Below are 13310 nucleotides of genomic sequence, written 5' to 3'. Positions count from 1 at the left end.
TCCCCGCCCTGATTCGTTCCACCTGTGTCTCATTGTCTTCCCTCCCTCTTGTGTATTTAAGCCCTGTGTTTTCCCCTGTTTGTTGCCAGTTCGTATTCCTCCTTTTTGGTGTGTCTACTTACCAGCATTTCCTCAGATCCTGTTTGTTTGCCTGCCTGTCTGTTTCCGACCCGGATTTTTCCTCGACTGCTGAGTTTTGCCTGACCCCCTGTCTGTACTTCAGCCTCTCCAGCCACTCCCGTGTTCGACCTTTTTGCCCGGATTCATGGTACGTGATTCTGCCTTTTCCCCTATGTACTGTTGCCTGTCTGCTAGTCTCCCTGTGTATGACCTGGTCTGTCCCCTGATGCTCCTCTCTTTTCTCCTAGTCGGGTTCCCCTCGTGTGCTCCCGACCCGGGCCGTGGGTTTCCTCCTTTGGATTCGGACGTCGTGACGAATCTGCATAGACAGTTCACTGAGGACTCACCCAAAACCTTTTTATGTGAACTGTATTTCCTGTCTGTGTTTAATAAACACAACTATATTGTATTTTTGTCTGCTGGTCGTGCTTTTGGGTCCAGATTTCATACTTCCAGTCCTAACACCGCGACTGGTGCCTGAAGCATATGTGGGATCACAATCTAGAGCAATTCTTATACTTTGTCTCTGGGGGAGCTGGCTGTGGCAAATCCCACTTAATTAAATGCATATATGAGGAGGTGACAAAACTTCTTTGACAGCTGTCTAGATTCTGAGATGAAGCAGATATGTCCATGCCCGCAGTGCTGCTGACTGCATTTGCTGGCACTGCGGCTTTCAACATCTCTGGAAAAACATTGCATTCACTGTTAAATTACCCAAATCTTTGAAACCACCCTATCAAGGTCTGGGTAAACATTGGATGAAGTCAGAGCCACCCTATCCAATGCAGAGATTTTAATCATTGACGAAATTTCTATGGTTTCAAAGCCTTTTTGCCTTTGTTAATCAGAGATTACAGCAGATCAAAGGCAACAAAAAACTCTTTGGTATGTCTGTGCTGGCAGTGGGAGACTTTTACCAACTACCACCTATTTGTAAAGCCAGACCTCTCTGTGTATGAGGAGGATATGTTGGATTTCTGGCGAGATCACTTTAAAATGGTTACATCATAGAGATTTTGCGCCAAAAAGACGATCTGGCTTTTGCTGAACTCTTGAACCGGCTACGAGTGAAGCAAAAGAAAGAAGCTCTTAGTGACAGTGACAGAGCCTTGCTTGCCCAAGCTATCACCGACCATGAATATTGTCCTCGTGATGCATTTCACATATTTGCGACCAACAAAGAAGTAGAAAAACATACTATGACAGTCACTGCACTACATTCAAACGTCATCAACATTCCTGCAGAGGATTACATAAAAGACCCAGCCACAGGAGAAATGACTTTGCAGGGAAAAATAATCAAAGGAACAAGGAGGGAATTACCAGACAACATCTAAGCCGCTTTGGGAGCACATGTTGTCACATCTCTACCTGCTTTGCTCTGCTCTCTCTCTTTCTCTCTCACATCGCCTCATCTCTCTGACCTTTCCCCTAATTACTCAACTCCATTCACCTGTTGTTCCCAGCTGCCGTCATTAGGCCTGGGCCTATTTAACCTCTCCCTCTGCATGTGTATGTTGCCAGATTGTTAACCCAGTGTTACTATCCAGCGTACCCAGTCTGAATCTCCATTCCTGAACCTGTTCTGCCTCGACCTGACCCGCCTGTCTGGAATCCCTGAACCCCACTCGTCCGACTACGCCTACCTGTCCTCAGCCCTTGGTACCGAACCACCTTTGTCTGACTAAGCCTGTTTGTCTCAGCCCTGGATACCGAACCCCCTTCCGACCACTGGCTCTGTCTGTCCCTAGTGGATTCGTCTGGATTCCCCAGTTCTCAACCTCCGCCTGCCCTGACCGTCCCATCGTCTGCTCCTTGTCTGAATCTTGTTTGCCTGTTAATAAACCAGTGAAAAGACTTGATCCTGTGGTGCTGTGTTTGGGTTCACCGTGTGCTTGTGCCAGTACAATCTGGCCAAACATGGACACAGCAGACACCGACAGCCTCCGTCAGGCGCTTTCCAGCCAGGGAGTGCTCGTGGGTCGACACGACCAGACTCTCCAGGAGATTATGGACTCATTAAAGGTCCTCTCACTGGAAGTACTAAGAATCGCTGACCGGGTGTTTAACCCCGAGGCAGCGTCAGCTCCTACAGCGGTGATTCCGGCTCCGGTCACCCCCTGATTCCACTCTCTGGGGCTGCCTCCGAGCCCTGGGTAGGGGAGCCGGAGCATTACTCCGGGGGTCCAGAAGGTTGTAATTCATTTATTACTAACTGGTCTATCCTGTTTGCTCTCCAGCCATTCACCTATTCCTCCAAAGCCGCCAAGGTAGCGTTCGCCATTAACCATCTGATGGGCCGAGCTCAGCTTTGGGGAACGGTGGAGTGGGAGAAGGGGACTCCCGCCTGCTCTTCATTCCAGGCCTTCTCTGAAGAACTGCGAAAGGTATTCGGACCTGTCTTGCAGGGACCTGATGCTGAAGGTAGTCTCATGAGTTTAAAACAGGGGAACCGGTCAGTGGCAGATTACGCCATGGAGTTCCGCACCCAGGCTCGCCTCAGCTCTTGGAATACAGAGGCTCAGTGTGACGCCTTTTTGAGTGGTTTGTCACCACAGATAAAATATCACCTAGTTTCCTTTGATCTGCCTCATTCTCTCGATGGTCTCATAGATAAAACCACCAAACTGGACAGACGCATGCGGGTATGGGGGGGGAGCAATGACAGGAGAAGACAGACCAACATCCATCGGTGAGCTACCCGGGTTCGTCAGCCGACCTCCGTCCAACCCCTGAACCAGCCTCTCTGTGGAGGAGGGGGCGTCGACGTTGGGAAAATCTGTGCATTTATTGTGGTCAGCCCCGACATTTCGTGATCCGATGTCCAGCTAAAGGGGAGGGCTCAGCAAAGTTAGGGGGCATTCTGCTGAGCCATTCCCATTTCTCTGCTCCTGTTTCCTGTCCTCTTTTTCACGTTCAGCTCCTACCAGCTTTGGAGCCTGTTACGCTCATTGCATTCATTGACTCTGGAGCTGATGTGAGTCTAATGGACGAGGAGCTCGTCAGACAGCTGGGGGTTGACCGGGTAGCTCTGCCTAAGCCTCAGTCAGTAAGTGTGTTGGACGGTCACCTTCTGGGAACAGTAACACACCAAACTCCACCCATTCCGATGCAACTGTCTGGTAATCATAGTGAGACTATCCAGTTTTTTATTCTCCAGTCTCCACAGATTCCTCTGATCCTGAGTTACCCTTGGCTCCGGCGACACAACCCACACATTGACTGGTCCACAAGTTCCATCTTGAGTTGGAGCCCCACCTGTCAGACAGTTTGTCTTCAGCAGTCCCCCCACCCAGGGACCACAGTAAGTGCCTGTTTGGCCATAGATCTGTCTCATGTCCTCCTGAATACCATGATTACAAGGAGGTTTTCGGTAAATCCAGGGCTATGTCCCTGCCACGACACCGCCCTTATGACTGTGCTATAGACTTGTTACCAGGCACTACTTCCCCTAAGGGTCGGCTTTATTCTCTGTCAGCTCCTGAACGGGAAGCCATGGAGACTTTATATAGATATTAAAGAATCGTTAGCTGCGGGCATAATTCAACCATCTTCATCTCCGGCGGGGACGGGGTTTTTCTTTGTGGACAAGAAGGATAAGATACTTAGATCTTGCATTGATTACCGAGGGCTGAATGACATAACTGTTAAAAACCCATATCCTCTTCCACTCATCTCATCGGCATTTGAGCTTTTACAGGGGGCTGTTATCTACACTAAGCTGGACCTCCGCAACACCTACCACCTGGTCCGGATCAGGGAGGGAGATGAGTGGAAGACGGCCTTCAACACCCCTACTGGTCACTATGAGTACCTGGTCATGCTGTTTGGGTTGACTAATGCTCCTGCTGTTTTCCAAGCACTTATAAATGATGTGTTAAGAGACATGTTAAACAAGTTTGTGTTCATTTATCTGGATGACATTCTGATCTTCTCTCAATCTGAGCAGGAACATGTGCTCCATGTCCAGATGGTTCTTCAGCGGCTGCAGGAGAACTCGCTGTTTGTCAAGGCAGAGAAGTGTGAGTTCCACGTTCCTTCCGTTTTCTTCCTGGGCTACATCGTGGGACGAGATCAGCTCGAGATGGACCTGGCCAAGGTATCAGCTGTCAAATCATGGCCCGTCCCTGAATCCTGCAAACAGCTGCAGAGGTTCTTGGGGTTTGCAAACTTTTATCGGAGGTTCATCCGTAATTACAGCACAGTGGCAGCTCCGCTGACCGCCACCAAGGTACTGTTCATATGGACAGAGGCCGCTGACACAGCCTTCAGACACCTTAAGGACCGCTTCAGTACGGCACTAGTCCTACGGGTTCCTGACCCTGACAGACAGTTTGTGGTGGAGGTGGATGCTTCTGATGTGGGGGTGGGAGCGGTGCTTTAACAAAGAGCTGTTGATGATCAAAAGATGCATCCATGTGCTTTCTTTTCCAGACGCTTAACTCCAGCGGAGAGAAACTATGACATCGGTAACTGAGAGCTTTTGGCCGTGAAACTAGCCCTGGAGGAATGGCGGCACTGGCTGGAGGGGACAAAGGTTCCATTTTTGGTTTGGACTGATCATAAAAACCTAGAATACATTCACACAGCCAAAAGACTCAACTCTCGTCAGGCTCGGTGGTCACTGTTTTTTACTCGGTTTAGCTTTTCACTTTCGTACCGGCAAGGTTCCCGCAACATTAAGCCTGATGCTCTGTCTCGTCAGTTCCTGGCTGAAGAGGAGAACGGTGAAATGACGGAACCCATTCTACCTGTCACCCACTGGATGGCGGTACTAACCTGGGACGTCGAGGAACGGGTGAAGATCGCATTGGAGGATCAGCCTGGCCCTAGTACCTGCCCCCAGAACCGTTTGTTTGTTCCTCAAGAACTCAGGTCAGATGTTCTGCAATGGATACATGGTTCTAACCTCACATGTCACCCAGATATCCAATGCACTACAGAGGTGCTACAACGACAGTTCTGGTGGCCCTCCCTGGCGGGGATACGGCTGAGTTTGTCAACGCATGTCCGGTGTGTAGTCAGCATAAGACCCCTCGTCGCCCTCCTGCAGGTCTGCTTCGCCCACTGCCCATACCTCACTGCCCCTGGTCACACATTGCCCTAGACTTTGTCACTGGACTGCCTCCTTCATAAGGTAACACCGTCATTCTAACGGTCGCAGACCGTTTTAGCAAGATGGCTCATTTTATTCCCTTGCTGAAGCTTCCCTCAGCCAAGGAGACTGCGGAAGTTGTTCTGCAGAATATTTCCGTTTACACGGCATCCCTATGGATGTGGTGTCTGATCGAGGCCCCCAGTTCACCTCGGTGTTTTGGCAGGAGTTCTGCAGGTTGCTCGGGGCTTCATCCAGCCTATCATCCGGGCTCCACCCCCAATCCAATGGACAATCTGAGAGGATGAACCAGGAGATGGAAACCACCCTCCGTTGTATGGCTTCAAGGAACCCGACGACCTGGGCCAAACAATTGTTATGGGTTGAATACGCCCATAACACCCTCTCCAGCTCCGCTACCAGACTCACCCCGTTTCAATGCGCCAATGGTTATCAGCCTCCACTTTTCCCCATAGCAGAGGCTGAATCAGTTTGGCAGAAAGGGCATTTCTATAGCGGCGGATGAATGCCTCTGCAGATGGACATTGGTCCAGACCAGAGCCGCTTTAAGGCGAGCGGCAGAAAGATATTCCCTTTCTGCCAGTCGTCGCCGGTCACAGGCCCCTCAATACCAGGTGGGGCAGAAGGTTTGGTTGTCTACTCGTGATCTGCCCCTCCAGTCTGAATCCAAAAAATTGGCCCCTAAATACATAGGGCTGTTTCCCATCGAGAAGATTGTTAATCCGGTTGCTGTTAAATTAAAGCTACCCTGCTCCATGCGCATTCATCCTACTTTTCATGTCTCCAGGAAAAAGCCAGTAAGAGAGTTTCCCCTGGTACCAGATCCACAGCCACTGCCGCCTCCATGCATCATTGATGGAGCACCAACCTACACTGTACACCGTTTGCTACGTCCTTGACGTAGAGGCAGGGGTCTCCAATACCTGGTGGACTGGGAGGGGTATGGTCCTGAGGAGAGGTCATGGGTCCCGGCCCGTCAGATTCTGGATGCCCAGCTGATTCGTGATTTTCACCGCCAGAACCCAGATCAGCCATCCAACAACCGCCGCCACACTGTGGACAGTGGTGTGGTTTCTCCTCCTCCCCACGCTGATCGCCATCAGAGGAGGAGGGGTCTTTGTTGGACGAAGAGGAGGGGTTTGGGTCTGAAGAGGAACCCATGTCCAAAGAGTATTGACCCTCCTCCAGACCCCCATCACCCTCCCTGCCTTTTTTGTTTTTTTGTTTGGGACATCAAGAGCCGTCCCTTAAGGGGGGGTTCTGTCAAATCTCTACCTGCTTTGCTCTGCTCTCTCTCTCTCTCTCTCTCTCTCTCTCTCTCCTCTCTCTCACATCTCTCATCTCTCTGACCTTTCCCCTAATTACTCAACTCCGTTCACTGTTGTTCCCAGCTGCTGTCATTAGGCCTGGGCCTATTTAACCTCTCCCTCTGCATGTGTATGTCGCCAGATTGTTAACCCAGTGTTACTATCCAGTGTACCCAGTCTGAATCTCCATTCCTGAACCTGTTATGCCTCGACTGACCCGCCTGTCTGGAATCCCTGAACCCACTCATCCAACTATGCCTACCTGTCCTCAGCCCTCGGTACCGAACCACCTTTGTCTGACCAAGCCTGTTCGTCTCAGCCCTGGATACCAAACTCCCTTCCGACCACGGCTCTGTCTGTCCCTACTGGATTTGTCTGGATTCCCCGGTTCTTGACCTCCACCTGCCCTGACCGTCCCATCATCTGCCACTTGTCTGAATCTTGTTTGCCTGTTAATAAACCAGTAAAAGACTTGATCCTGTGGGCTGCTTTGGGTTCACCGTGTGCTTGTGTCACGTGTCATGGTCACAAGAAATTTAGATGTTGAGGATGGTATTGTAAATGGAACTTTTGGAACAATAAGACACATAGGCACCAACACACAATCTGCAATCCATACAGTGTGTGTAATTGGTCTTGAACTGGACAATCCTCGTGCTGGTCAAAAGTTTCGCAAAAAGATACAAGGTGCATCTGATAACTTGGTCTACATTGAAAGGAATGAGGAAAATATGACCAAAAAAGGGGTGGTTCACCAGCTGTTTCCCATCAAATTAGCCTTTGCATGTACAGCTCACAAGGTGCAAGGCATGACAATGCAGAGAGCGGTTGTGTCTCTAAAATATGTGTTTGAGTCTGGAATGGGATATGTAGCTCTCAGTCGCACAACCTTACTTCAAGGTTTGCATATTGTTGATTATAATGAAAACAAGATATATGCAGATCCTCTCATCACTGCTGCACTTCAAAATATGCCACGAGCCTCATTTCACACTGTCACGCCGCTGTTGGAGCACTTCAAAACTACAGACCCAGTTGTTCAGACCCTAAAGATCATCCACCACAACACAGAAGGGCTTGAATCTCATATTGTGGACATCAAAAGTCATCATGAGCTCAGACTGGCTGACATTTTGTGTCTAACAGAAACACATTTGCATGGATCATGTGTTTCTCCAATTGTCCACCTAGAAGGGTACAACATGTTTACACGCAACCGACATGTTTGTTACACCAAATACCCTCAAATGGCACAGAAACATGGAGGAGGAGTTTCAGTGTACTTCAAGGCACATATTAAAACACATCCTCAGACCTACATATTTAATGTCACTGACCTCGAGTATGTGCTTGTCAAAATTGAGGAACCACTTGAAGCAATGGTTGCAGCTGTGTACAGGCCTCCAAACTACAGTCTTGACAAGTTTTTACCCAACATGAAAAACCTCTTGGATTTTCTTAACATAGTCATCGCCGTATCATTGTTTGTGGTGACTTTAATGAGAACCTTTTATCTCAAGGCAGAAAACCAATAAACGAGCTGTTTCAGTCCAGAGGCTTCACACAACTTGTCACAAATGTAATGACTGAAAAGCGCACACTCCTGGATCGCATATACGTATGTGATCCATATATACCTGAAATCTGCCTTCAATCTGGAGTCCTACAGACATACTACAGTTATCATGAGCCTGTTTACTGTATTTTGACATTGTAAGTGTTCCTTACCAGCCAGTACATACCACTTTTAGCTTTTATATGTCAATGTTTTTTGAAACAAAATGTCATTTATGTTGATGGGGCTGGACCCCAGATGTTTATTAAATCATTTCTATTTTGTTGTAATCAGTGCAATATAACATTGCTCTGACTGAAAAGGATATATACAGATGTATTTTTTTTTGTTTCATTCATTCATTCATTCATTCATCCATTATCTGAACCCGCTTTATCCTCACTAGGGTCACAGGGGGTCGCTTGGAGCCTATCCCAGCTACATAGGAGCAAAGGTGGGGTACACCCTGGACATTTCGCTAGTTCATCGCAGGGCTGACCTATAGAGACAAACAATCACTCCCACATTCACACCTATGGGCAATTTTAGATTAACCAATTAACCTATCAGTGCATGTTTATGGATGGTGGGAGGAAGCCGGAGTTTTATATTGTATATATTTAAATGTATTCACATCCATATTTTTTATTCTACATTTTTAACAATGGTGTCTGTGTATGCTTTTGCATCCATATTGGCAAAGGCATTATTCTTCAAGTCATGTTCTGGGTCTGAGTCAAGCGTCTCCCTCACTGCCTCCTCCTCAGTGCTCCCTGGAATGCTCAGCCACAGCTGTAGTCGAATGTAACACTGAGCCTCAGAGTGGGCTAACTTGATCAAACCTGAGGTGTCAGCGACTTGGTCTAAGTCTTGTGGACTGCTGATTCCAACATCTGTATTGGGAAAATCATGTTCCTCACAACTATGTTCAGGATCTGCAAGAGGAAAATAATGTCAACGCCTCCTGCTCTTCAACCAATCATGTCACCTGCATATATATATTTATTTATATCTATTTATGTATTTCTACCTATTTATTAACTTATTCTATCTATATTTATTTATTTATTTATTTACGAGTCAAGCATCTCCCCCACTGCCTCCTCCTCAGTGCTCCCTGGAATGCTCAGCCACAGCTGTAGTCGAGTGCAAGACTGAACTTCAGAGTGGGCTAACTCGAACAAACCTGAGGTGTCAGCAACTTGTTCTAAGTCTTGTGGACTGCTGATTCCAACATCCATATTGACAAAGGCATTATTCATCAAATCATGTTCTGGGTCTGAGTCAAGCATCTCCCTCACTGCCTCCTCGTCTGTGCTCCCTAGAATGCTCAGCCACAGCTTTAGTCGAGTGTAACACTTGAACCTCAGAGTGGGCTAACTTGAACAAACCTGAGGTGTCAGCGACTTGGTCTAATACTTGTTGACTGCTGATTCCATCATCCATATTTGGAAAATCATGTTCATCACACTATGTTCAGGATCTGCAAGAGGAAAATAATGTCAACACCTCCTGCTCTTCCACCAACCATGTTACATGCATATATATGTATCTATTTATATCTATTTATGTATTTATATCTATTCATGTATTATATCTATTTATTAACTTATTCTATTTATATGTATACTTTATTGATTAATTTATATCTTAGTCAAGCATCTCCCTCACTGCCTCCTCCTCAGTACTCCTGGAATGCTCAGCCACAGCTGTAGTCAAGTGTAACACTGAACCTCAGAGTGGGCTAACTCGAACAAACCTGAGGTGTCAGCAACTTGGTCTAAGTCTTGCGGACTGCTGATTCCAACATCTGTATTGGGAAAATCATGATCATCACACTATATTCTGGATCTGCAAGAGGAAAATAATGTCAACACCTCCTACTCTTCCAACAGTCATGTCACCTGGATATATATATATACACACACACATACAGGGTGGGGAAGCAAAATTTACAATATTTTGAAGCAGGGATTGAAAGAATGTGTATGACCAATTAGTTTATTGAAAGTCATGAGAATTTATTTGCCACAAGAAATTTACATAATAGAAAATGTTTTTTATTCTATGTGTCCTCCTTCTTTCTCAATAACTGCCTTCACACACTTCCTGAAACTTGCGCAAGTGTTCCTCAATATTCGGGTGACAACTTCTCCCATTCTTCTTTAATAGTATCTTCCAGACTTTCTCGTAATAGTTTTGCTCATAGTCATTCTCTTCTTTACATTATAAACAGTCTTTATGGACACTCCAACTATTTTTGAAATCTCCTTTGGTGTGACGAGTGCATTCAGCAAAATCACACACTCTTTGACGTTTGCTTTCCTGATTACTCATATGGGCAAAAGTTTCTGAAAAGGTATGGATAATAGTGTTAGGTATGATTATGACATCAATATATGTTTGGGTTCAAAACAATTGACGTAGTGCCTGCTGAGAAAAAAACAACAAAATGTTCATTGTAAATTCTGCTTCCCCACCCTGTATATATATATACATATATATATAGACACCAGCCATGAGCCCACAAGTCCAGAGTGGGCAGGTAGAACTGCTCATAGAGGGAAGATTATTAGAATAAATAGGCTCCAATGAAGAGTATGGTGTAGGCCTGTTCAGTATGAAAGGTGCTCTGAGATACTAGATGATTCAGCACTACATGAATGAAACTGACACCAAGGCTTTGCAAAATAGAAGATTTGTGCTGAGAATTATGAGCATTTTTAAACTGTGCTTTAGTGTCAGAAGCAGAGCCAGGAGCCAGTAGTGACTGTCAGGATGGAAGGAAAAGGTGAGCTGTTGGAACAGACTGTGTGAACAAGCATTAGTTCCAGTAAAACCACTTTCTATACCCAAACCATAGTCCTGACCTATTTTTTTTTTATTATTAAAAGTGAGACAGTAAATACACAAAGCCCACAACTGAAAGGCAATAGCATAAAGTAATATTAAATAAGCCTGCATATTTTGCCAGTGTAAATATCTGAATTGGTTAAGTCAAAATGTCTGTAGATATTATTTTTTATTGTGATCCAGGTGCAGGCGCGTCAAGGGAAACTGGAGGAAGTGTGAAAGGGAGAGCAGAGTCTACTGATGACAGAGGAGCAGCTCAGCAGCAGAACCCTGAACCACTAGGCACAAATGAGACAGATGAAGATGAGTCTGTTGTTAGCTTTGATTGCTTTGCTCGCCCTCAGTCACAGGATATACAGACATTTTTTTCTTATCATCCTCGTCAAACCCCTAATATCACTATACTAAAAGTTTTGAATAGCAAAGATGGAACAAACCGCAATTAAGTTGTGATGGAAGTCTTTTGTTGCAGAGGATACAAAAATGATAGAGTTATTAGAAAGTGCAGCAGGCTTTATTTTTTGTATTATTTTTTATTTAATATTTTTATATATTCTTTTATTTCATTTCAAACATTTTAAATGTTTGAAAAATGTTAACACTTATAAGAACAAAATATAGATTCTGTTATTGTTGTGTTGTGAGGAATAATAATGTTGGAGATGTCGATGTGCACTCACTGTTGAAATAAATCCACATTGTGAAGCAACCTTTACTTACACTGAATTGGAAATATTTTAGAAAATACACTGAATTACAAGGCTTTGCAGAACAGTGTGTAGACCTAACATGTAAGGTTATAATTCCATAATTTTAATAATAATTGGTCGTGATCTAAAGTGGGCTGGTCTGAGGTATGAAACTCCAGGGCTGAAAATGAGTCTCAGTCCGGCCCTGACCAGTCATGTCACTTGCACATATATTTATCTATTTATATCTATTTATTAGGGACCGAGCCGAAAGTAAGGCCCTCTCACACAGTGAGAGGCCTTGCCTGCAAGCAAGGCCCTATTGTTTGTCGTTCGTTTTGATATTATTCTTACTCCACCACTTTCACCTGGATTTTGACCCCCTAAACATGCTCGAAAACTCACCAAACTTGGCAAACATGTCAGGCCTGGCGAAAAATTTGATAAAATGAAAAAATTCACCCCATAACTTCCAAAATGTGCTCTCTAGCGCCGCCTATGAAAAAAAAAAAAAACCTTAACGGCCCTAGTGGCCAGAAGGAATGTTGTAGAGACATGGAACCAGTGCCAAAATGTTTGTTGGATGAAGCACTACAAATAATACACTGATCATTGTAGAGGAAGTTACATGTATTCTATATATATTTGCATGCATTCTATTTGTCACATAGGCTTTTACATCTATTCCATGTGTCTTCGCATAGATCACATAAGAGTGGATAACTTTCTTTGTAGTTCATGGCACCTGTAAATTCTTAACCTTTTATGACCTTTCTTATCTGTTGTGTTTAGGCCACAGACCAGTGTGACACTTGGGAGGGGGGTAAAATTGAGATCTCACAGACTCTCAGAGAGGCCTTATCTCTGAGTTCTGGGTCCCTCTGGTGCTGGTATAAGACACAGAAACTCAGATGATTCTTGGGACTCTCAGACAGACAGCCTCAGCCTCTTTCTGATCTGTACCCCTTTATTGGAGCTCCAATAAAGTTTCTTCCTTGAAGACACTGATCGCTTGAACTGACCCTTCTTCATTTTAGACAAATTAGAAGAGTATTATTTTTTCCATAACACCATTATGACCTAACTCCAACAGGAAGTTCGCAATATGCCTTTCAAAATAAAATTTTTAAAACTAACTCGTATGACACTGTATGTCGTATTGACTTCTAAATAGCACCAAAAGATAGAGTGATTCCTCCTCAAAAAAGTTAAGTACTTAGTCTTAACTGTCTTAGTTTTTTTTTTTTTTTTTGAAGCCCGCAAAGTTGCGATGTTTGGAACTCATTTTTCACTTTGGAGTTTTTCCCCACATGTGAAACATCTATCCATTCACGGGACTCACCACAACTCTTACATGCAAAAATTTTTGAGATACGATGTACGGTTATTGATTTATAACAATTTGTTTATTTTCATACTTTTTCCACTTTAGACTTACATTTGACCCCCTTAACATGCTCCAAAACTCACCAAATTTGCCATGCATGTCATGGCTGGTGAACACTTTGATTCAGTATCAAAATTAACCCCTTGGGTGCCAAAATGGTCTCTGTAGCGCCACCTATGTACTAAAAAAATAGACAAAAACTGCCCTAGCAGCCAGTAGGAATGTCACAGAAACATGAAACAAATGCCAAAATGTTGGTCTGATTGAGCCCAACAAATCA

General features: G+C 45.0%; 1 protein-coding gene across 1 annotated transcript; it reads left to right on the top strand.

The window, feature by feature from the left end:
- The first annotated feature begins 590 nt into the window (after positions 1 to 590).
- Positions 591 to 8374, top strand: LOC115428797 (uncharacterized). Its single transcript, XM_030148020.1, has 2 exons — positions 591 to 1476; positions 7063 to 8374. Exon 2 carries the CDS (start codon positions 7068 to 7070, stop codon positions 8079 to 8081), a length of 1014 nt encoding a protein of 337 aa, XP_030003880.1. The 5' UTR covers positions 591 to 1476; positions 7063 to 7067; the 3' UTR covers positions 8082 to 8374.
- Positions 8375 to 13310: the final 4936 nt, after the last annotated feature.

The sequence above is a fragment of the Sphaeramia orbicularis genome, chromosome 11, assembly GCF_902148855.1.
Source record: "Sphaeramia orbicularis chromosome 11, fSphaOr1.1, whole genome shotgun sequence".
Lineage (NCBI taxonomy): Eukaryota > Metazoa > Chordata > Actinopteri > Kurtiformes > Apogonidae > Sphaeramia > Sphaeramia orbicularis.
The sequence above is the reverse complement of the archived record's forward strand: the minus strand, read 5'-3'. Positions and strand labels throughout refer to the sequence as shown.